Source organism: Dermacentor variabilis, chromosome 6 (genome assembly GCF_050947875.1).
Source record: "Dermacentor variabilis isolate Ectoservices chromosome 6, ASM5094787v1, whole genome shotgun sequence".
Lineage (NCBI taxonomy): Eukaryota > Metazoa > Arthropoda > Arachnida > Ixodida > Ixodidae > Dermacentor > Dermacentor variabilis.
Genome location: NC_134573.1, coordinates 184,032,163 through 184,057,159, shown reverse-complemented (window position 1 = coordinate 184,057,159; position 24,997 = coordinate 184,032,163). Strand labels below are relative to the sequence as shown.

General features: G+C 44.7%; 1 protein-coding gene across 4 annotated transcripts in view; it reads left to right on the top strand.

Moving 5' to 3' along the window:
• LOC142585931 (MFS-type transporter SLC18B1-like) overlaps positions 1-12,259 on the top strand; it is a 63,267-nt gene extending 51,008 nt beyond the window's left edge. For all 4 annotated transcript variants that reach the window (XM_075697046.1, XM_075697044.1, XM_075697048.1 and 1 more), the window contains 7 exons: positions 4,216-4,373; positions 4,471-4,569; positions 6,070-6,158; positions 7,881-7,976; positions 8,785-8,859; positions 9,225-9,318; positions 9,920-12,259. In XM_075697046.1, coding sequence (XP_075553161.1) covers positions 4,216-4,373; positions 4,471-4,569; positions 6,070-6,158; positions 7,881-7,976; positions 8,785-8,859; positions 9,225-9,318; positions 9,920-10,018 — 710 coding nt within the window. In that variant the 3' untranslated portion in view covers positions 10,019-12,259. The remainder of the gene's footprint in view (positions 1-4,215; positions 4,374-4,470; positions 4,570-6,069; positions 6,159-7,880; positions 7,977-8,784; positions 8,860-9,224; positions 9,319-9,919) is intronic.
• Positions 12,260-24,997: the final 12,738 nt, after the last annotated feature.

Genomic DNA, 24,997 nt, shown 5'->3' with positions numbered 1-24,997 from the left:
CCAAGTCCCTGCCCCATATGCCAGCGCTGGTAAAATGCATTGATTGTACGCCTTCCTTTTCAATGAAAATGGTAAGCTTCCAGTCAGCAGCTGACACTGTCTGCTGTATGCGATCCAACCCATTTTTATTCTATAAATTTCCTTCGCATGATCAGGGTTCCCTGTGATCAATTGACCTAGGTAAACGTACTCCTTCCGAGACTCTGGAGGCTGACTGGCGATCCTGAACTCTTGTTCCTTTGCACAGATATTGATCAGTACCTTTGTCTTCTGCAGATCAATCTTCAACCCCACTCTTACACTCTCTCTGTTAAGGCCCTCAATCATTTGTTGTAACTCGTCTGAATTGTTGCTGAACAGAACAATGTCATCGGCAAATAGAATGTTGCTGAGATATTCGCCGTCGATCTTTACTCCTAAGCCTTCCCAGTTTAATAGCTTGAATACTTCTTCCAAGCACGCAGTGAATAGTATTGGAGAGATTGTGTCTCCCTGTCTGACCTCTTTCTTTATAGGTATCTTCCTGCTTTTCCTGTGTAGAAATAAAGCATCAGTAGAACATCTGTAGATATTTTCCAAAGCATTTAAGTAAGCGCTCTGTACTCCATGATTAGGTAATGCCTCTATGACTGCTGGTATCTCTACTGAATCAAATGCCTTTTCGTAATCTATGAAAGCCATATAGAGAGGCCTATTGCACTCTGCGGATTTCTCGATAAGCTGATTAATTACATGGATGTGATCCATTGTAAGGTATCCCTTCCTGAAGCCAGCCTGTTCCGTTGGTTCGCTAAAGTCCAGTGTTGCCCTTATTTTATTGGAGATTATTTTGGTAAATATTTTATATAATGCTGGCAGTAACTAATGGGTCTAAAATTTTTCAAATCTTTAACGTCTTCCTTTTTGTGAATTAGTATAATGTTTGCATTCTTCCAGTTTTCTGGGACCCTTACAGTCTATAGACACTTTGTATAAAGAGCCGTCAATTTTCCAAGCAAAATGTCTCCTATATCTTTGATTAAATCGACTGTTATTCCATCTTCTCCTGCCTCTCTTCATCGTTACATGATTTGTAAGGCCCTTCTGACATCAGCGCTTGGTATGGGAGGAGTTTCTGTATCCTCTTCATTACTGTTTCTAACGGAGGTATGCTGACTCCTCTGGGTATTGCACAGGTCAGTATACAATTCTTCCGCGTCGTTTACTATATGTTCGAGATTGCTGACGATATTACCCTGCTTAAATTTCAGTGCATACATCTTGGTTTGTCCTATGCCAAGTTTCTTTCTCACTGATTTCAGGCTGCGTCAATTTTTTACGGCTTCTTGAGTCTTTCTCCCGTTATAGTTTCGAATATCGCTTATTTTCGCCTTGTCGATCAGTTTTGAAAGTTCCGCGAATTCGATATTATCTCTTCAGTTTGACACTTTTACTCTTCGTCGTTTTTTTATTAGGTCATTTGTTACTAGGGGGAGCTTGCTTACTGGTTGCCTTGGTGCTTTGCCTCCCAGCTCAACTGCTGCCTCTGAAGCCAGCCTACTTAAGGGTTTCATTTATTAGCTCTAGGTCATCATCATCTCTTTGTTTGCAAGTACCACCTTCAACTTTTCTGCTTTTACCCTTACTGCCTCTACGTTGACCTGTTTTCCCTTGTCCAATTTTGCTCTTTCTCTCTTCAAATTGAGGTGAATCCTAGCCTTCACTAAACTATGATCACTGCACATTACCTTACCTTTCACTTCTACATCCTGCACTATGCTGGGATCGGCAGAAACTACGAAATCAATTTCATTTCTTATTTCACCATTAGGGCTTTTTCATGTCAACTTTCTGTTGCTATGCTTCCTGAAAAAGTGTTCATTATACGATGATCATTACTTTCTGTGAATTCCACCAGCATCTCACCTCTAGCTTTCCTAGAACAGACGCCGCAGTTGCCAATCGCCTGTTCGCCCGCCTGCTTTTTCCCCACTTTTGCATTGTAGTTACCCATTACTACTGTATAACGAGTTTGCGCTTTTCTCATCTTCAATTCAAAATCTTCATAAAACTGATCTACTTCCTCATCGTCTTGATTGTACGTTGAAGCGTAGGATTGTACTAGCTTTAATCTATACCTCTTATTAAATTTCCTGACACTGCAACTTCAATGCGTGCAACTAAAGTGTTTTCGAAGTTTATGCAGGACACCAAGCTCGACGAGTGGCTCAAGCAAAGCAACTGTCTCATGTGCATAAGCACTCACCACTTCTCTTATCATCATCATCCATCCCAGTATTTTCACTCCCCTTCCCGTTTTCCCTGTCCAGAGTAGCAGACTAGAGCGCACTAGCTCAGGTCGACCTCTCTGTCTTTCCTATCAATAAATTTTATTGTATATATGTTATAGTCTTATTAAGTTTGATTACGAGTACAGCTACCCTGTCATTAATGCTGTAGAATTCGTCAGTATTGCCCGCTATGTTCTCATAGATTAGGAATCCTACCCGGTATTGGTTCTTATCTAGGAGACCTCTATAGCCGAGTACGTGTTCATTATTGAGCAATGTATAAGTCTCACCAGTTCTTCCAATCTCACTAAGGCCGATGATATCTCAAACAATGTCTCATAGTTCCTCAGAGAGTCCTGCTAAGCTTGCCTCACTTGAGAGGGTTCGGGTGTTAAATGTTGCAAGGGTCAGTTTCCATTGGCGGCCTGTCCGGACCCAGAGATTCTTAGCACCTTCTGCTGCGTTACAGGTCTGACCGCCGCCTTGGTCAAGTGCTCCGCAGCTGCTGGGGACTGAGGGCTATTCGGTAATTGAGTGAGCCATTTGGGGGAGGGGGTGGCCGAATACTTCACCAGGGAGGCCAATTTCTGTTCTGGCGAGGGAGTGTTTTGTTGAAGCTCAGTGGGCCTTCCTAATTTGGTTGTACCTGGATTAGTGTAGCCCCACTCACTCGCAGCATCTTTTGCCGTTGACAGATATCACTCCAAGCCTGCAGATGTTGTCTACATATATACAAAAACGTTTATTTAGTGTCTGCCTCCCTACCCCCCCCCCCCGCGTCCAAGTAATAGTTACATAAAACAATTCTTATCAGCAGTGCTACAACCGTTACTGTGAATGTGTCAAAGCAGATGAGGCCTTAAAACACCTTCTTTTACAATGCTGCATACAGTTCGAACCAAGGATGAGACGGATGACCAAATTTGAGAGGCTCGTTTAGAGACCAATGAATGCCAAGAGTCCGTTTAGCTCATTGACAACTACTGCTCTTCCGAAGTGTGCACTTTTTACTCTCAAGAAAACAATTTTTAGCCAAGTGATATCGCCTACTATTCTACGAATACTAAAAATGTAAGCTTGTTATGTTAATTCAACGTGTGTGTGAATGTATCGTATTTTATGCACTTTCATACTGAAGCAGCAATGTGTATCATGTGTTCTCACATGTGAAATTTAATTTTTAGTATCTACAATGTGTGCGATAAAACGTGGTTGAATAAAAATTGTCACTTTTGATCACTTTGATCAGTTTTGATTACTTCTCGTGATCCTCTGCCTTTTATCGTTTGTGACATTTCAAGCTGTTTCTATACTGTGACAACTTGTGCTTCGGGTACTTCTCGTGTTTAGCCATTTTGCAATGCATTCTGTTAGCTTTTCTGTTTTGCCACTTGCAACAGATTTCTTTGTTTCTCATATAAAATGTGATGGGTAGCATCTCATGCTGCAAGCGCCTGCCTAATTTTTCGTGTAAATAAAAAATTAAAACATTTGCATAAAGCTTTTCTCACAATCGCAAAGAAATTTTTTAGAGCATTCTGTGTACTCAATGATAGCTTGTTATACACCTCAAGCCCCAGTTAAAAGCAGGACTCAGCGTTTTCGTCCGAAAAATCACCTAGAAAAGCACAACTTTCATTTTTTGCTTTTCCACAATCGATTTGCTAAGTAAATAAACCTCAAAGACGATAAACTACTGTATCCATAAGGAAAACACGGAGGTAGAATGATGTAACTTACACTTTGTACTGCCCTAAACCAAGCCATAAGGTGCCGCACATATTCTAGATATTAGATCTCGATACCTACGCTTCATCCGAAGGGGCTAAAGAAAGGGCTCAAGCGATACGATGATGAAATGATCTCAAGCAGAAGCTTGAAAACAAGAATCCCGTACTGAATATGATTCACCCGATAACGCATTATGGTCGCCGGCTCTTTTCAGAGGTTAAACAGCATTCAAGCTCCGAGTCTCCAAAAAACCAGGAGAATTTGTTCAAGCTACTCATCGACCCTGTGTTCATAATTGACATGGTTACGGGGATGTTAAGTTGGATCATCATGGGATTTAATGAGCCTACATTAGAGCCACACCTGAGACAGGTAATATATATTTTATGGTTAGTGAAAACGAATGTGGAACTTTATTTTTCGTTATGAGAAGCAACGGTAACTTATATAAAGGTCATTTTTTTTTCAGTTTGGCTTAGACACAACTGAGCTTGGTGTCGTATTCATGGTTCAGTTCGCAAGCTATACTGTCGCAGCCCTTGTCCTTGGTATTTTGTGCCAATTAAAGGTTAGTTGCAATGTGCTTTTCGGCGAGCATTTTATTATGTTTACACATAGTATCTGTTTATTGTGCGCTAATTTTAAAAGAATGCTTGAGTCACCACACAAGCTCCTTCCCTGTATGTAATATTCGTGAGCTTCCGGAAATAATACTCTCTTCTTTTTCTTTTTGTGGCTGTTTTCACATTGACTAGTGCAAGCGGCGCCCGCTACCCGTCTTATCTGGCACGATAATTTAGCTGAAGTTGCTGTAAAAGCTACGAGCAAAAATGAAAAAAAAAGCATACCAGTTGGACAGCGACGCCTAGAGTTTATTAGTTCATAGCTTAAAAGTAATTTATCTATATTCTCCGCACTAACATCTGAAGAATGTGCTTTCCTGCGTCCACGCATATATATGACAAAACCATTTCTCTACGCGCCATGGGTGTCCTGCGTTTCAGAGTGACTTGCTAACGCAAGCACCCAAGATGGCAAAGTGTTCGGAAAGAGGCAAGGCCGGGAGAAACGCAAATGCGGATATAAAGTAGCAAGGTTAATTCGACAAGCTTCCTTGCAAGTGACTAGTTAATATGCGCCATTAGGAGCAGATCACCTTCTAAAGAGAGCTTGTTGGATCGCCCGGTCAGTGTCCGGCGCTTTTTCAAGTGTGGTGGTGGTACACTTAGTGCACAATTCAAGAGTGGTAGGGGTACACTTAGTAAAGCCGAAGCGAACACCACAGACATAGTGTCGCGGGCAGCGATATTGGCCGGCTCTAGTGTTACAAAGTATGCAATCCGAGGCTACCGACCATCATAAGTAAAAGGCAAGAAATCAAGGCTCGTGAGATCTGTTAGCGCAGCAAACGTCCTCCCAGAGCTTTACAGCCACTGCTTCCGTTAACTGGCCAATCTGCAAAAGCTGCTAGAGGATCGAGCTGATGATATCGCCGTGGTCGGTCACAGGCACCTGCCGCGTTCCAGCCACATTTCCACAGCACTACAGGCAGGCTAGACAGGCCAGGTAATTCATGAAAGACACGTCACATGGGGCAACCTGGAATACTGGAAAGCGAAATAGACGCGTTGCGCAGGGTGCAACCACTGTGAAAAAGACTCGGTGCGCTAACCGAGGATTTTAGTCATATTTGCAAAAGACGCCAAGATGCCTGACGTATTTCAAGTGAGAAGGAAAGCACAGTTGCCACTAAAAAGAAGCAACAGGAAAGCCCGTAATTCAGAAGACAGGCGACGTAAGTGTGCATCATTTGAATGAATGAATGAATGAATGAATGAATGAATGAATGAATGAATGAATGAATGAATGAATGAATGAATGAATGAATGAATGAATGAATGAATGAATGAATGAATGAATCATCAAGCGCGATTTTTGGTGTACGTGCGCTCCCCTCCTTGAATATTGCTGTCGCAGTTGATCAGCGATGAATTCCTTGGACATTACAGATCTACAACACTTCATATTTTAACGTTTGATGATTTTATGTTAAATGCTTCTTTTCCAGATGGACGCGTTCTGTGCCTTTTTGGGCCAGTTTGTGACAGTGTTCGCTTATCTTATTCTAGGGCCAGCGCCCTTCATCACAACAGAAGCGTGAGTATACTTTTTTCAAAGCAGATTCTTCAGGAGTATTACGAGCGCTTGTAAATGTGATAGAAAGAAAAGTGGTAATAAAATTAAATTATGAGGTTTTACGTGCCAAAACCACTTTCAGATTATGAGGCATGCCGTAGTGGAGGACTCCGGAAATTTTGACCATCTGGGGTTCTTTAACGCGCACCTAAATCTAAGATCTAAGTACACGGGTGTTTTCGCATTTCGCCCCCATCGGAATGCGGCCGCCGTGGCGGGGATTCCATCCCGCGACCTCGTGCTCAGCAGCCCAACACCATAGTCACTGAGCAACCACGGCGGGTTAAAGTGGTATTCTCGATGCAATCAAGAATGTAACCTTGGAGTTATTTCTTCTTCGCGCATATCGGCGACGTAAAATGAGACAGTCAACCACAGATCTTAAGAAGTATAAGAACCCAATCCGTCCAGTGGATCCAGTGACACTCGGGCATACCACACTAAGGTGCATTAAAAATATAGGGATAATGTGACAATATATTGCTGCGCGAATAATGCGTCTGTCAGACCGAATGGCAAAAATTCAGGAAAATATCGCAAATGAAGCGTGTGCAGTACAATCACGTCGTGTAAACGTTTATCGGAGTCTCATGCGCGGCCACAGAATCAAGCAACGCTTACGTAATGTAGCTGAACGTGGGCGAGATAACTGATCATAGCGTTTTCTAGTGCAAGAAAAGTGCGACTTTTTGAGTAAAACCTCTGGAAATGAGAAGTTGCACTTAAACAGGCAATTTTGGTAATATGCCTTCGCAGTAGAAAACAGAAAGACGAGTAGTTTATGCGTGTACATTTGGGAATGCTGCTGAGAACTTACGGAAACTTGCACTCTGCTATCGCTATCAAGAAGGCGCTGCTATGACGGTAACAAGGGGGGTCAGTGATTAACGCTAATATTCCTTTCCCTCGCTCAAGTTTACTGTACGAGAAAAGTATGGGATGTCGCGAGGGCAACTCGAAGCCACACCTATTTCATGGCGGCACTAGTGCTTGGAGACCACAAAGAGCACTTGTGTGTTTCAAGGCCAGTTGCGTCGCCGGACATGTAATTCATAAATGGGCAATTGCATTTCGATATTGCTCGGATTACAGTGATAGATTGACAGTATTTTCAAATAAATAAATAAATAAATAAATAAATAATTTCTCGCTCACAGGAAGTGGCAAACTAACAGTAATGGTGATAAGCGCAGATCCCATTGGAATCTTTTCGCAGCGGTGCAGCGCGGAACGATGTGTTTGTTTCGTGTTTATAAAATGCATGAAAATTCTGTAACCTCGGGCAATCAATTAGTCTGCGCAGTGTGTATTTAGGTAAGCTAGAAAATTACCGTGACGATGCCTCCATACATTCTTCTGCACCAATTAGAATGCATTCATGGCCTTCTGACGTCACGGTCGCATTGCTTATTTCCAGTGAACACTTGTCACTTGCCGAGCAGTGGAAACAACGTTCCCGCTGCTTAACATTGTCATTCCATGTATGCATAAAGCGTCAGCAGAACCTAAGGATTCTTTGAAGGCGACACTTTTCGATAACTCTTGCGAGGGCCTCAGCAAAGGTCGTTGCTAACTTTGCTTCAAACAAGAGTTGTAGGCAGTAACCTTGTAGAACTAGTGGAGTAAGAGTAGATGGTCTACACCATAGAACAATGCTAATTTTTTTTTCTTTTCATTCTTTAGGACTATGTGGATGGTATACCTATCTCAAGTGTTCACGGGAGCAGGCATGGCCGGGCAATTTGTTTGCAGCTATTGTCATTCATTGAAGCACGCTGTGTAAGTTTGTTTACGGTGAAGATGTTCAAGCACACTTTACAATGAATGACTCAGCGGATATTCTACATGGCTAAAAGCTACAGCATAACCAAGTTGCATGCAGTCTCTACTCGAAATTTTGTGGGAAGCATGCAGAATGGCAAAATTGACAGGCCGGAAAAGATTATTTTTGTTCAGTGCACAATAAACTTTGTCAAGGTGAAGCAGGGATGGGACAAGCGCTTTGTCTCGTCCAATTTTCTGCAGCAAAGGTGCCGAAGGACTCAGCGCATAGTAATGGAATGCCAAGATATTCGCCCATCAATACCCGTAGGGAATGTCCACCTTCCTGAGGCGCTTGAATTCAGAAAAGATCGAAGCATTAGCTGGTCTGCAGGCAAAATAAGTAGGAGACGTTTAGTAAGAGACGCTTAGGATACTTGTGGGAAATAAGCAGAGAAGAAATTGATAGAACCGAAGTTGTTAGGAGCACAGGTAAGTGCGCAACACAGATATGAAGGTTTTAGTGAAGAAAGAAAAGAACAACAAGAGATAGGCAAAATGCAAGACTGCGATAAACTTATTAAGACCTATTAGTTCAACTAGGCTAGGTGACTATTTCTCATCGTCCAGTTTCGAAGGGGATGTCATCCTCATCCTCATCATCGCGTTGGGAGCCTACATACAAAAACAGCGTTTGCATCTAGGCTCCCCGACCGGTGAAGAGAATAGGCTTCGAGACAAGACACTTTATGAAAATGGGGGATAGCCTAATCCCTTGAATCGCGTTCAGTGTTTTGCTGCTGATCAGTCTATGTGGCTCATGCAGGGCAAGAGGATACTGTGACGACATAAACACAACATCGTTCATATCCACCATAGTAATTACAAGTCTGGTGTTTGGGTGAGTTCTCTCTTAGCAGCTCTGCTGTATTGCATTATCAAGTGTGATTTGTTATCTATAAGAGCATGGTGTCTACTGCGATAAAGAGGACCAAGGGCCTACAAAAATCTGTACAGCAGGTGCATTCTGTATGGTAGAAACACTGACAATGAAACTGAACAACAAATATTAATGAAGCAGCAAGATCTCTGGTAAAACATGGTGTAATCATCACTTTCAATTTAGATCAGTGACTGTCTCTGGTTTTCATTCAACATCGTCGTTCGTGGTCCATAAATATACATTGATATGAGCTATAGACCAATGGTTTCATGTCCGACGTCTATTTAGATTTTAAGTACTGATTATCACTTGCGCTCTTTCAGGGCTACAGTGACACCTCCAATTGCCGGATACCTTGTTGAAAGATTCGGCTATAAATCAGGATCAATGTTTTTGTTTGGACTTCTAGTGATATGGGTAAGTGTGGTGGTTTTTATATTCTGTAATAAGAATAAACCATGCATATAGTGTTTGTGTTGCGTGACCCAATACCTTTCAAGCAATCAATTAAGTCCACTGATAAAGAGACTTCGGCTGCTTTGCACATAATAAATAGAAAATCTGCGAAGGTGCAGCTCCACCTGACTGTAGAATACAGAAATTCCAAGAGCTGGCTCTCAAATAGCTTACTGAGGTGAACAGTACACATGTGTTTACAGTAACATGGCCGAAGAAGACTGATAAGAGCAACATGAGCGCAACGTAAGGACCGCGTTTGCAACCTTAGAACCACGTGCGACTGTGTTTTATGGTATTATATTGGTGCACCAAGCAGCGTACGGCATACTCAGAGAGACACAGCTCAGATGTGCCATCGTCTTTGCTTTTGTGATATGCCATGCCAGGATGTTAAAAATATGGTATTTACTACGTGGCTCGAGTTCGAAATGAAGAATGCGATGTCTACGGTAGATACTCTGTTTCTTTTCTGTTCCAGCACTACTTTATACATTGTGGCATTTGTGTATGCTTAAGCTAGCATGTAGCAGTGACTCTCTTTCTTATTTTGATCTTTCAGACACCAGTTACGCTCATCCAGTGGTTGGCGTCATCATGCAGCAACAGAAGAAAGAAACAATCAAAGTTCACAACTGATTCGCAGATATCTGCATGCTGACGCAGCACATGTAATTTATGTTCACCTAAAAACATTCTATAATGTGGTCTACTCCATACAATAATCGAAAACAAGCCTGAGCACTCAGCTAGAATAACGTGTCCGAAATAATTACTAAGCGCGCGTTACCCTTTGTATCGGCAGGGCATATATATTCACTGAGTCGACAGGAGTGTCGATACTGACAGCTCACATGCCACAACAGGCACCACGCAGTAGTTTTATAGCGTGGTGCCGCAGTAGGCGTTTCAGCACTCCCCTATTTTCTGGATCGGTAGCGTGCTTCGCAAACAACTCCTACATAGAACAGCAATTGATCGCCCAAGGCGCCATCTATCATGTCCGGTGTGCATTTACGTGAAAAAGACGCCTACATGTCCTGTCTGATATGAGAGTAAATGGGCAAAACTATGGCGGAAGAGTCTACCTCTCCGAGTTAATCAATAAGTACGCAGGTGTGTTATGTAAGTACACTCCTGATATAAAAGAGAGTCGCCGTCAGGAAGAGCTAAAAGGTGATTTTACTTAAGGAAAGCATTTGGCCTGTGCTAGCATAACAGAGGAATCTCTAGGCAAGAGCGAGAGCGCTGTCTCAATCTATAGCTTCTAGGTTACAGTGGCCAGTTATATGAGAAAGAACAGCCATCTACATGATAGCCGAGCAGAAATAGGCGTCGCAGTTCGAGCGTAACAGCCGGCACGATTACTATTCTCATTTTTATAGTTTTGTAGCGCTTCTGTGGGCCTTATTAAGAGATGGTTATATTGTTGCTTGCAAACAACCCCGTGCGTTGCATTTATCAGGTCCGCGTAACGCGAGACTGTGCTCAAAACCCATAAACTAAGGAAGACACGAAACGCTATTCAGTTCTCCGCATCCATATGCGCACTAAAAAACACTTTCCTTAGTGCACATATACTCACACCTGCTGCTCACATATAGATAACAGACGTATCGGTCGATAGCCGGCATAAAAGTAGTACCTGAAGTTGCATAACGTGTGATGTGCATTGTGTTCGATCTCATGTCGTCGATTTACCTTCCCAGTGCGGGAATAAATTCATCAGACGCAATTGGAAAATTAAAAGTGTATACAAAATTCTGTCTTCGCGATGCCTGAACTCTGTAAATCACTCTTGCAGAACGGTACCACGCGTTTTATATCGAGATCCTACATTATGTGTACGTGGCTGACTTCACATTTAGATGAGCATTTTAGATAAGCCGGAAGGCCATCTGGCCCGCCTAACGAAACCATGAACTGATTCCCCCCACCTGATGAAATTATGTTGTTTTTATCTCTCTCTATCTCTCTCTCGAGAACTTGCTAAAGCTCTGCGACATGGCCTGCAAGCATGTTTTACATAAATATATGTTATATTGCAAAAAAAGCCCTTGCCTATTTCAGAGTCAATGGACCCTTGTGAAACGCGTTCACGCTGTCGCATGTGCATGACAGCGAGTGGATACCCCTCCGAATAAGCTTATTAAGTTCATGGTTCTCCTTCACGCTAGAATGAGTCTGAGTCCAGCCGCTGACACTGCCAATGTTTCTGTAACCATTGACGTCACCTTGAATGTGCGCAACAATCAATATTGATTATGATAGCTAGCCAATACCTCCTCCCCCATGTTAAAGAAAAAGGTATTATTAATGATCAAGTGTGCCCCCTTGATAATGTGTTACACTTCCGAGTCCAGTACAGTCTGCAAAAAAGAAGCAAAATATTGCTTTGCCAGCTCGAGCTCCTGCATACTGCGATGTGATTTCGCCATTGTGGCTGTCCTTAACTCAAACCTGCTTCCTTTTGCCTTTCTTTATTTGGCTGAGTAAATTTGGTACTTTATTGCAGCCTTCACAAACGGCTATAATTATATTAATAAAGAATAAAGTTCCACAGGAATTATGCCAGTATAGTTGCAAAATACAAAAGTGACATATCACTTGCCAGATTGACACAGTATTCGAACGACACCGCTCAAGCTAAAAAGGCGGAACAATAATATGTCTTGCAATGAATTACATAAAAAGCGTCATGCCAAAAAAACTGAATTTAGCGGGACACCTCAAAAAATTAAGCCAATTCCTACATTAATATCCTATAACACCGGCGAGGTTACTTTTAACGGCACCAGAGCATTGGCGAACTTAGAAATAGAATAAGATCAATATACGGATGGAGAGGCTGCTTTATAGGTCCCGAATCGGCATCCTGTGAAATAAAAAAATTGTTGGAACAACTCAGTCTAGACGGCTGTCGATTGCTTTATTCTACTTTATTTGATGCAACACAAAGTTTGACGGGATCCCGTCTGGTTGAGAAAAGGCGGGACGATAAAAGGGGACATCGACCGAGAAAAAAAAAACAATGAGGGAAAAATCAAAACGCGTTTTGGCTCCCGTGTGGGAGCCAAAACGTCTTCATGTTCAAGGTGAACAATTCTCCCTCGTAGACAGCGAGTGTTCGCGGTCATCAAGAGAGATCTGTTCATATATGCCCATGCGTGAGTCAAATCGTGCCCGTTCATTTATTTGTTAGCGAATGCTTACTGCAATTTATACAGCCTATGAAACTGCTGACCTTAGCTCGTTGTGTAGTTGTCTAATACTTTTCTATGTCTATTAATGCTACGTCATTGGGAAAAAATTGCCACTTTGTTGACGGAGTAAGGTGAAGGGTAGTGAGGAATGCAACCTCGCTGCTGTGATTGTCGACAGGTCGCACAGAGGCTCAATTATTTAAATACCGATACATCGTAATGCTGGAGCTTTCTCTGTGTTCCCGACAACTTCATCGTTATTCTTTCCTGCATGCAGAGAACCTCAAAGTCTCGCGGCTAATAGTTAATATCTCGCTGGCACAGATTCTAGTGTGGTGAAGTCTCTGTCACCGTCGTTATATAGAATAGCTCAGTCGACATTCTATTAATGTTTCCTTTATTAATCCGTTTTTAAACTTGACGTAGCTTGACAAAAACAATCCGGCTTCAGACATCGCACTGACACCGGCGTATACTGCAGATAGCTGTTAAGAAGGCGACTGAGCATTTTGAGAGCCGACCGATGACATCAGCTTTCGACAGAGAACCGTCACGACCATTCATCCTTGAATTGATGCCTCTGTTTGCACTTTCTTTACAATATTTTCTAGTACCATGGCGTCATTAATTGTGCAGGAGACATTAAAACCAAGTAAATGCCAAAAATGCGGCAACGATTTTCCTGTACAAACTGCGTATATTTGTATTTTATTAAGATGGCAGTGTCGACAGTTCAGTGTATCTCCTTTCATCGCGCGATTAATGTTATGCCCTATCACTGTGTATCCAAATTTTAAAAAAATAACCATGAGCACTGGATTTTCGCTACAGTAAGGAAATGTTACAAATGACGAAGGGTGTTCACGTTATGAGCATATCCAAGTCTTCGTAGTAGATGGGAGTCATTAGCCGGCAATCATATTTATTGCATGCCACGAGATAGTGCTGCGGATAACGAACGTAACGTTTTCGAGCGACGAAAGTAAGTTCCTCGCTAGAACAATTTTACTATGCAAATCTTACGCAAGTGTAAGATGCAAATGCAGATTTAGAAATATGGCCAAAAAGAATTCAGAAAAGAAAATCTGCGCGACAACACCAAGGGCCCTGCCTTGCTATTAGAGGCCCAAATTGCCTGCCTGTAGAAAAAAAAAGGTGGGGGGGCTCCAATCCACGCTCTGAAAGTGGATGGCCAGCGAAGCTCTATATAGTATAACCTGATCCGGTAGACCAATGTGACGTATCCTTGAAATGACTCTTGCGGAGCCTCAGAACGATGCCATTGTGCATACTGACGTTCGTTTCGTCGCTCATCGCATTCCCGCTGTTCTGGATTACACTAGGCAGGAACCGCTGCGTTCTGCCTAGCCTGAGCACGATGCCATTCGTCGTGTTCACGCTGCTCTTCGGGAGTCCCAACTATGCGCGGCCTTTCCATAGCACTGTCACAACACAAATAAAATCAGTTGCTAAGTGGTTTCCTCTTTTACATGCGAAAATGTAGTTGCGTCGCTCCCTCGGTCTCTAAAAAGTAAAACTATTCCAATATGTTTTTATTCCAATCTCCTGACGTCAAACTTGCGTAACCGCCCCGACGCGAGCATAGGGCGGTGACCCGCAGCGTTGCCTAAACTGCCCAATCAGACGCTCTCCTAGTTTATAACAGGTGACTTTCCTTTGATTTCAAAATGGATAATCTTGCCTACATTGAGCGGTTTTTCATTTGTAATTGGCTGCCAGGAGTCGATGAGCACACTCAAGTGGAGAGGGTATCGATGGGGCCGAGACAGCGCAATAAAAATAGATAACTGGATGAAAAAGGTGGTGTCGGCGTCTGCGATTGGGCCGTCTTCCCTTACTTAGCTTACAGTGGCTGGTTGAAAATCGCGGCGGCGTGCAACGGAAGGTTAATAATACCGCTAAAAGGATCCTCAGGAAAGAAGAGTTGGCAGAGCGAGGTCGTAAACGTGCTGAAAGTGCTCAAACACATTGCACGATCACACAAAAAGCTTTATTATACGCAAATAAACACAAGCTCTCCGGTAGGTGCGAGTAGCCAGAGCCTGAGCAATCGGCGGCAACCATATTTTCTTCCTTTCGGAATGGGGCAGTCTCCCACTTTTCAGAAAAAAAAGAATCAGTTTTGTTCGGGATAATACCGTATATTTAACGCGTAGACGTCACTTTGATGCGGTAGCTTTTCGTGGTTTCGTAGCGTCGCGTGACAGTCAGGTGAAGTGGGTGCATCGCGAAACCTCTCGACCAATAGCAGAGGGCTAATGGAAAAAGGCGTCGAATCAGAAATAACTACTTTTCTTTTGTTCGGTCGAATTACGCATAGTGTGTACACGTCATATCAGATGAGGAGCTGTCACTTTCGCAGGGCTGGGAGGCAGAGTAATTTTTTTTTCTTTCAGTCGCATATTTCGGCAATTTTCCGGACACCTGCTATTATACATCGAAAACTGTGGCGTCGACGGAATCGGCACGGAATTCGTACTGAAGGATATCAAGTTTATGAGCGGTACGTGGAATTACCCTAATTTTTTTGCTGTTTGAAGGCTTCACGCCACGCTAGCGGAGCTAACGCTACAAGGCTAAGCGGCCAGCCGAACGCGCGTGACTCGTGACCCACGGAGCGTATCCCGTGGCTCGTGAGCGCTCGTGAGCCGCCGCTCGCTCTCTTCCGAGAGCGACTCGGCGCTGCCGCTGTGTACCAATGACTGACGCATCCGACGCAACAAGTGCACGAGAACTGAACCAGGAAAACAACAGCATTGAAATGCAGGTGGAGGCGATACAACAGCAGCAACAACTGGAAGCGGAGTGGACGTATGACGTGAGCATCGGAAAGGCGATAAACAGACAGGAAAAATGGCACACATGGGAGAGGAGAGGCAAGAAGACTCAGGCGCATACAAAACCTACAGCCGAGGACGCAGACCAACTACTAATGCAACAAGCCGGAATAACAATACCTATTGCGGGACACATACCACATTATAGAAAACTGAGTCTTCCGCCTTTGCCAGTGGACGACACGAAGATCATCTACAGACCTAATGCGGGATTACAACTCTACAAATGGACATTGGTGGCAGTGACACATGCCATCAGCCGAACTAGCAAGTTGTCCCAAAAAGACTTCTACGACAACATCCGGATTCAAGTGCAACATGCCGAGAATATAATAATCGGAAGTACACCAAACAAAGACATAGCGTACGACATGCTCCTCCAGATCACCAGCATCCAGCTTGAAGGGTTGATTTACGAGGTCAAAGCACATGTCAGGACCCCAGAGGGCATCAGCAAAGGCGTAATCTACAACATCCCGCCAGGCACGAGCGAAGAAGAACTACTACAGGCGCTACGAGTGTCCCCAAGATACACGGTTCTTGCAGCAGGCATGCTGGGAAGATCGTGAACAGCACTCATCTACTTCGACGGACCGCACGTCCCATACAACATCATATATAAATGCTGTGACTACCGCTGCAAACCATACAGGAAATCCGTGCAATACTGCAGATCCTGCGGAGAACTAGGGCACCGACAAGATATTTGCCCGAAACCCCTTGTCAACTTCTGCTACAAGTGCGGGATGGAAAATCAACCGGAAGAACATGACTGCCAACCCAGTTGTAAAATCTGTCAACAACCCCATGAGACAACAGGGAAGGGGTGCCGACATAAACTGAAGCCGAATCCACCACCGTACAAGATCAGACTGCAAAGGGAAAACAAGATCCAAGAGCAGCAACGCAGATGGAACACAAATTCAGACTCAGACTTCCCGGCACTATCCGAATCAAACAGTACCTCACTACACAGTCCACGCACATCCAGAAGTGACTCTAGATCAACAAGTCAAACAATGGACCCCGGTCAAGATCACGACCTGGATCCAGTACACGCAACCCACAAAAGCGAGTCACGTATGCAGAGGCTGGAAGAGGAAACACACGAGCACAAGAACCCACAGAAACCGAACGTGACCTGCGAGCGCAACTCCAAAATGAGCAAGCACTCATTGACAAGCTCATACAAAGGTGAAAAGAACAAAACACCGCCAGACAAGCCTCGAAACCTCAAGGAATGCCAAACATCCCACCGCCCTTACGGAATAAAGAATCAAGGAAATCGTAACAATGGATATGCGGAAGCAGATACAGGAGGCCATGGGCACTTTTGCAAAGGAGATAACACAACAGCTCCAGCAACACATCACCACTCAGCTGGCCCCTATCCATGCTACCCTCCAAGAACTCAGCAACTTCATGTCCTATGCCAAGCAGAACCACGTAACGAAAGCCACAGTAGAAAAGCTACTCAACAACACCGACATGACTCGCGAGAAAGCACCTCCACAATGCAGCCAGACCGGAATCCATGGCCCGGGGCGAAGAGAACGATATCGAACAAGATGGCGAGTAATACCAAGAAGAGATTACCACAACTCCCAATGAAGCTGTGGCAATGGAACTATCGCTCTATCCGAACCAAGAGAACAAACCTCCAAGAACTGACCAAACTGGAACAACCAGATATCATCGCTATCCAAGAAACTTATCACACTGATTTGCGCATACAGGGATATGATACACACACCGGATCTCAGAGAACAGCCATCCTGACGAAGAAAAATCTGACCACGCAAGATCACACAATTCAGGGAACAACCGTGGAACACACCTTAGTGGAAGTACTACCTGAGAAGAAGACACACCAAAGACTATACGTACTATGCTTACATAGCCCACTCAGGGATCCGTTATTCGACTTTGTACACTTCACCACGCAAGCCAGAAAACTATCTAAAGGCCATAAACTCGTAATAATGTGGGATTTTAATGCCCCCCACACAGCATGGGGTTACCAGCACACGACCAAGAAAGGAGCGCGAGTGTACAATTCGGCGCAACAAAATCACCTCACCCTCTGGAATGATCCTAAACTAAAGACTCGAATAGGCAACAGTGAGTCCAAGGATACAAATCCCGACCTCACCTTTACAATAGGAATATCCAAGGCGGAATGGACCCGACTGGAAGAAAATCTCGGCAGCGACCACCACATCCTTCAGCTTGAAATCCTGCACCATAAGAAGCCGAGCAGAACCAGAACGGCAAAGCTGAGGAATTGGAAGGCCTTCCGAGAACATGACATAGAAGAAAACGTCGAACATATTGAAGAGTGGCTCACCGAAGTGGTCAAGACGGCGGAGAAGCACACTAAAGTCACCCAACTCACGATGGACACGCCGGCCGTAGACTCTCACCTCCTACATCTTTGGGATGCCAGAAGAGGACTACTGAGGCTGTGGAAAAAGATGAAACGTAACCGCAAACTACAGAGATGCATCGCTCACATAACAAAGCAAGCAGAAGAATACGGAGATCAACTCAGCAGGCAGAACTGGCATAAGCTGTCCGACCAACTTCAAGGCACACTCAGCATGAAGAAGACCTGGCATATACTGCGAGCCCTTCTAGCTACCACCAGAACCAAGACCCAGCAAAGACATGACCTCAAGAAAATCATTAACTCCCATCCAGGAACCGACAAATTCTGGAAGAAATCAAGAGCAAGCTTGTCGGAGACAATGCCCCCAAGGTTACCGATCCCCGACCGTACGAAGGCGAACCAAATCTCACCCTCGACAGCCCTTTCACGCTTCCTGAACTCCATGTCCCCCTTGCCAAATTGACCCATAACACATCACCAGGAAATGACAAGGTGACCAACAAGATCCTACGAAACCTCCCAGACAAGGCCCTAAATGGACTCCTCGACTACATGAATAACAGCAGGGAAAAAGGTGTGAACCCGGCAGAATGGAAGCACGCAAAAGTCTTTATGATCCCAAAACACAACAAGCCACTACAAATCAGCAGCTTACGGCCCATCTCCCTTAATTCCTGTGCTGGAAAGTTTCTCGAATACATGTTTCGTGATCGCATCACTACATACCTCGAAGACTCAGGACTCATGCCCGACACAATGTTTGGCTTCCGACAGCTCCTCTCAGCACAAGATATACTACTACAGCTCAAGGAAGACCTCTTGGACCACCTAAAACGCTCTATTTCTCTATTCTCTATTTCGCTCTAAAGTTCTCTATTTTAACAATAGATGTACAAGGAGCCTTCGATAATGTGAAGCATGAAGCAATCCTCCAAAACCTCGAAGACACAAACTGCGGAATCCGGACCTACCAATACGTACACGACTTTCTCAAAGATCGCACGGCTACGGTGGGTATCGGCAACATCCGAAGCGAAAAGTTCGAAATGCCCAACAAAGGAACTCCACAAGGGTCAGTCATTTCACCTTTGCTGTTCAATCTCGCAATGATTAAGCTCGCACAACAACTCGAGGGCATCGAAGATTTAAGCCATGCAATATACGCCGACGATATAACGTTATGGACAAAAGCATCCACAACCGGCCAACAGCAAACAACCCTCCAAGAGGCAATCGATCAGAAAGAACAATACCTCTCAAAATGCGGTCTCCATTGCGCCCCCGAAAAATCAGAGCTACTTATACTGAAGGCAAGGACCCGGGGAAGACCAACAACCTACGTCGCTCGAGATCCCAACGTCAGAATCAATGGAATCGATATTCCTCAAGTTGGCTCCCTCCGCGTCCTTGGCCTCACACTACACAAAGACAGTTCTGGGGCAGCTACACTTCGGAAGCTTCAGAAGACCCTAACACAAGTAACCCATCTCATTCGGCGTATAACTACTCAAAGAAGAGGACTTAATGAGCAAGAAACCGTCCAATTAATCCAAGCACTCCTTATAAGCCGGATCACATATGGCACACCGTATCTACTCCTCAAGAAAGCTGAAATTGAAAAACTCAACATCATCATCAGAAAAGCAATCAAGAGCGCACTAGGACTCCCGAGCACGACCTCAACCACGACACTCCTCAAACTTGGCCTCCATAACACCTGGGAAGAAATGAGCGAAGCGCACAGAGCCAGCCAGCTGGAACGCCTTAAGCTGACTCAAACAGGCAGAGCAATACTTCGCAAGCTCGCATACAGTGAAAACTTCAAATCAGACTCAGACGCGAAAGCCCGATTGCCGCCACTTCTTCGTGACTCTATCTCGGTCGCTCCAATACCTTGCAACATGCATGCAACATACCACAAAGACACAAGACAAGCAAGAGTTAAAGCGCTTAGCAAGAAATACTGAAAGAACCCCAACACGAGATATACAGATGCGGCGAAATACCCAGGTAGAAGAGCATACGCAATTACCGTGACCAACAACCAAGGAAAGGAGCTAATTGCTGCCACCATACCGGCCAGAAATCAAGAAACGGCGCAGGAAGTGGCCATCGGACTCGGCATCGCCACATGCAAAGACACAGCAATCATCTTGAGGGACTCGCACACGGCATGTAGAAACTTGCGAAAAGGCCGAATTTCTGCCGCAGGAGTGAAGATTCTAAAGCAAATAACAAGACGCCAAGAACTACCCGAAACCTACGTCGCATGGACCCCGGCCACGAACACCTGGCAGGAAACGAAGCAGCACATGCTGTCGCCCGAGAGCAGACCAACCGGGCTTTCCTGCCGCACGGTCTCCGGAAAGCGACGAGGGTGGAGGACATTCCCATCAACTACGCCCTAATATTGCAACATTATCGACTGGAAAGAAGACGATATCCTCTACTTCATCCAAAATTAAGCAAGGAAGAAGCCACCGCCCTCCGCAGACCACAAACGAATACGTATGTGCATGGAATTATCATGCACCGAATGCACCCCACCAAATTCTCATACCTATGCCGGTATTGTGACGTACTAGACACACTCCTACACATGGTTTTCGTGTACCCACACAGCGAGAAAAACAGTCAAGATGATGCCTCAGACCCGCTACAAGCGATCGAAGAAACGTGGCGGGCAATGTTAAAGGCACAGAGCCTGGAAGATCAGCGAAGTCTGGTGCACCGGGCCCGGGCTGCGGCATTAGCCAACGGCTTTCTGGACTAAGAGAGCCGCCCACCTAGGGCGAAGAAAGAACACTTTCTCGCTGTTTCTTACAATAAACATTCATTCCTCCTCCTCCTTTCAGCCGCATGGCTGGCCATCCCTTCGCCGCTCCCGCGAATGGATGGCCTCTTGAATGAAGCTCTCGTTCTTATTTTGCCTAATGGCCTACCTATCTGATGGTTATGATTATGACTTATAGGTATCCCTTTGATACAGAGTGGTGACAAATAGACATCTAGTCTGCTTGAATTACTCCAGTACGCACATGTTTGTCATGCTAGCCTTTTCGCACACCTTTCATCCTTTTTGTTTTCCTCAAAAGGTCTCTATTTAACTTGTACCGCTACCTAAGCCTCTAACGGATCCGTTCGTATCGCTCACTTTGCTTTCTCTCCACCAATACTCCAGGTGTCTATGCTTGATCTCGATTGCTGATCGGTTTATGCTTCCGTCCAAGTTCAATCCAAGTGCTTCTGGAAGGTGTACATTACCTAAGGGTCTCACTGGGTTAATCATTTCGTATTCCATCAGGATCTGCTGAGTGGTCGTTGGATCATTGCTGCAGCATACACATGCGTAATCTAGTTCCGAATATTTGCTTCTGTATGTTTTGTCCTTAGGCAACCAGCTTGAGGCTCAAATAGCAAGGAACATTCCTGCGTGTTATGGTACAGATTTTGCTTCTAATTCCTTTCTTCATATTGTTGTAAATCTACATGGTCTTTTTTGTTTCCATTCTTTGCACTCAGTTCACTATATCTGTTTCTCTCTCTTTCTTTCTGGTGCCTCCTGATTCTCTATTTGCACTTTAAACTGCCGTGTACTTTGTTGTCAACTTTCTTGAGTTCTTTCTCTATTCTGTGTGAACGCTTTTAAGATAGAGATACTTGTGTACTTTAGCTGCCCATTAATTTGGTCCATGTTCCTGAGTCTCTCTTCAAAACTAATTTTGCTCTGCGCTCCTTCAAATTGATAAGAGGCCCAACCGATGCAATCCTGCACTGCCGCATTGTTGGTTTTATCCTGGGTACCCAAAGTCAACCGACTTAAGGATCGTTGGTTACTTTCCAGCCCCGACAAGGTATCCTATCTCAAGCACAGAATTTGAGAACGTCCGCGCTGGCACTGTGACTCTATCCGAGAATCACGCACCACCTTATATTTATTTTGGCCCCAAAGTGCTCCATGCTTTGCTGCATTCCGCTTCCCTTTGTTTTCAATTTATCTTGGTGGGTGCTTGAGTAAGTCTTTCCTTCTTTTGTGCATATGCCGACGTATTTGTATTGCTAGACTATGGGTACGACTTGCTGTTGACACCACGTAATTACTCGTCTCTTAATTAAATATAGCCACATCCTATATGGTCGCCGCGGGTATGTGCCAGCCGACGAAAGGGCCTGTCGAACTTCCTCCCGAACGACATCAGCGACAGAAGCCACCGCTGGTGCCATAGGAGAAATCCCGAGCTCCCGGGTTTCCTCTCGCACGATCTCTCGGATGACCTCACGCAGATACGTGCCGCAGCTCTTAGGTAGAATTGAAGCATTCACCGGTGAGTTCCTGCGATCATATTGGCAGTGTCGTTGCTTTAGTGCCCGTTCTATAGCGGTAGCCTCCTTGGTGAATTCGGACACTGTCGTCGATGGGTTCCTGACGAGTCCGGCAAACAGTTCCTCCTTCATTCCGCGCAAGAGATACGGTAACTTCTTTTCTTCGGTCATCTCAGGGTCTGCTCTGCGGAAAAGGCAGGTCATATCTTCCGCAAACATGGCAGCACTCTCGTTTGGTTTTTGGATACGGGATTCGAGCATTCGCTGCGTATTGTCTCTTCTGTAGCTACTAGTGAATGTGTCTAGCAGCTGGGTGCGGAAGGCATCCCATGTGGTCAAACTTCTCTCCCGGTTCACAAAGCACGTCCGTGCACTGTCTTGAAGCGCAAAATAGGCATAAGTCAGCTTTTTGCTGGGAGCCCCAGTCATCATAACTGGCGATACGCTCAAATTGGTCCAGCCAATCCTGGACATCTTCAAAAGCATCACCATGGAAACTTTCTGGTATCTTAGGATTCTCCAGCGTCACTTGCGATGGAGTTGCAGTGGCCATAGCGGAAGTAGGTAGACGCATTCCAGCAAGGTCCTCCAAGGGGTTGAACTCGGGCGTCAGGCCTAGCAGGCGGCGACTGTACCGGTGAACAGGAGTTTCGACGAACGAAGGTGGTTCCGCGGTCGACGTATGGCTCCGCGAAGGGGTGCCGAGCATGAGGCAATCCTACCCAGCACCTCCACCAGTGTCACAGCCTAGTAGGAGACGGGAAAGCCGGTGTAGAGACCGTATGAAAGCACTTCTTTAGAGCAGTCAACGCGACGTCGTTGTCGTCTCTGTTTTTCTACTCTCGCGCTACTTCGACGTCGTTTTTATCGCCTGGCACATACCCGCGGCGACCATATAGGATGTGGCAATATCATAATTCCCGATTTAGAACAGGGAACTGCTGGACTAGTTGGTTATCCGACATAATAAACGAATTTCGCGCCAAGACCACACACACAAGAAAGGAGACAACACGCGCTCTCACTTGAATGTAAAATGAATGAATACATTACATTCATGAATGAATGTAAAAGCATCGTACATATGTAACCCTCCCAGACCCGAGCACGTGCACACGCGTACATGGCATCAAGTAGATTCGGGTAAAAAACACGTTATCTGAGAAAGCATGAAGAAATTTCTGCTCGGCCTCGTACAGGAAAACAGATGTGTCACTGACACAATTTGGACCTACTTTTATAACGTAAAAAACTTCCAAAGCTTCACGTGCCATTTGTTGCCTGCCTCTACCCAAAATCCTTACATATCGGAACCGTGCAATACAATCGGTGCAAGCCCTACAGTGTTCGACTAGCCCTTCACCATCATTATTTTCTACATCTTTTGCATGTTTCCTAAGTCGGCCATTCACGCAACGCCCCATCTGTCCAGTTTAGGCTTTTCCGCAGGGCAGAGGAAATTCATAAACGACGTTTGTGGCACACTTTAACAAACGCTGGGCATGCATTCTCTGACAGCCAACCTTTTAGTCTTCGCAAGTTATGCGTTGGCTAAGCTGGGCTAGCTTTTTGGGAGCTTGAAACATTACCAGTACGTTGTATCGGTTAGCCACTTTTTTCAGGCAGTGCGAAGCCCTGTGGATGCAGGGAACCAGTACAGGCCACTCTTTGCCCAGCGATTTTTTGTGCTGGCACCAGCTTTTATCTTTTTCAGAAGCGTTTCTGCCACAGGGACCAAGTCCGACTAAGGGAAATCAGCTGCAACCAGCCTGTCTAATTGGTCGTCAACGCTAGCTTGCATTTCTGCTTTTCCTAATATTTATTAACGATCTACCTTGAAACATTTTCTCCGGCATACGACTGTTTGCCGACGATTGCGTTGTTTACCGAGCGGTTTAATTTCATTACCGATCATACCACCTTGTAGCATGACCTTCACATTATTACCAACTGATGTAACATACGAAAAATATCTCTTAACGCTTCCAATTGCAATAATATATCGTTCTCACGCAAGCGCACTAGCTCCATACTCACATACACCATAAATAACACGACTCTGTCACGTACCGCTACCTACAAATACCCTGGTGTAAACCTCACTACTAACCTTTCTTGGTCTTCGCATATTACTACAATTTGCGCAACTGCATGTAAAACGCTTGGCTTTCTGAGGCGCCACTTGCAAAATTCATCTGCTGACGTGCGTAAACTCGAATGCGTTACGCTCCTACGCCCGCAATTAGAATTTGCATCCGCTTTATGGTCACCATTACAAGAATATCTAATAACCATGATGGAATGCATCATGAACAGAGCTGCCCGATATATCATTGGGAATTTTGATTGGAACTCCAGTACAACGCTGATCAAACTCGACATTTCTTTACAGCCCCTAGACATCCGCCGTAATGTTGCTTTGCTCTGTCTATTTCACAAATGTTCAATCCGATAAGCCATGCATATTAGACCTCGAAACCCGTCCCGCCGTACGTCTTCAAGATTACATAATCATCTGAGCTTCAAGCGCATTTTCGGTAAAAATACTGCTTTCAATTTATCTGCTGTACCTCGTCCCATATCCCACTGGAATGGTCTTCCCGATAAAATCGCCTCGATAACTCATCGTATAATATTTCGTGAACGCCTGTGCGCGCTTTTTACTTAATCCCCTTCCTCTTATTTCGCTGTTATGCTTGAGCATTCTGTACTTTGTCTTGCTTTTTTAGTTCAGCCACAGTACAGTTGTGTTACATTTATTTTTTTAGTTGTTTCCATTGTACTCAACAGCTCATTGTTACATTTCCCCCCTTACTCAATGCCCGACAAGGCCTGTAAGGTGTTTTCTAAATAAATAAATAAATAAA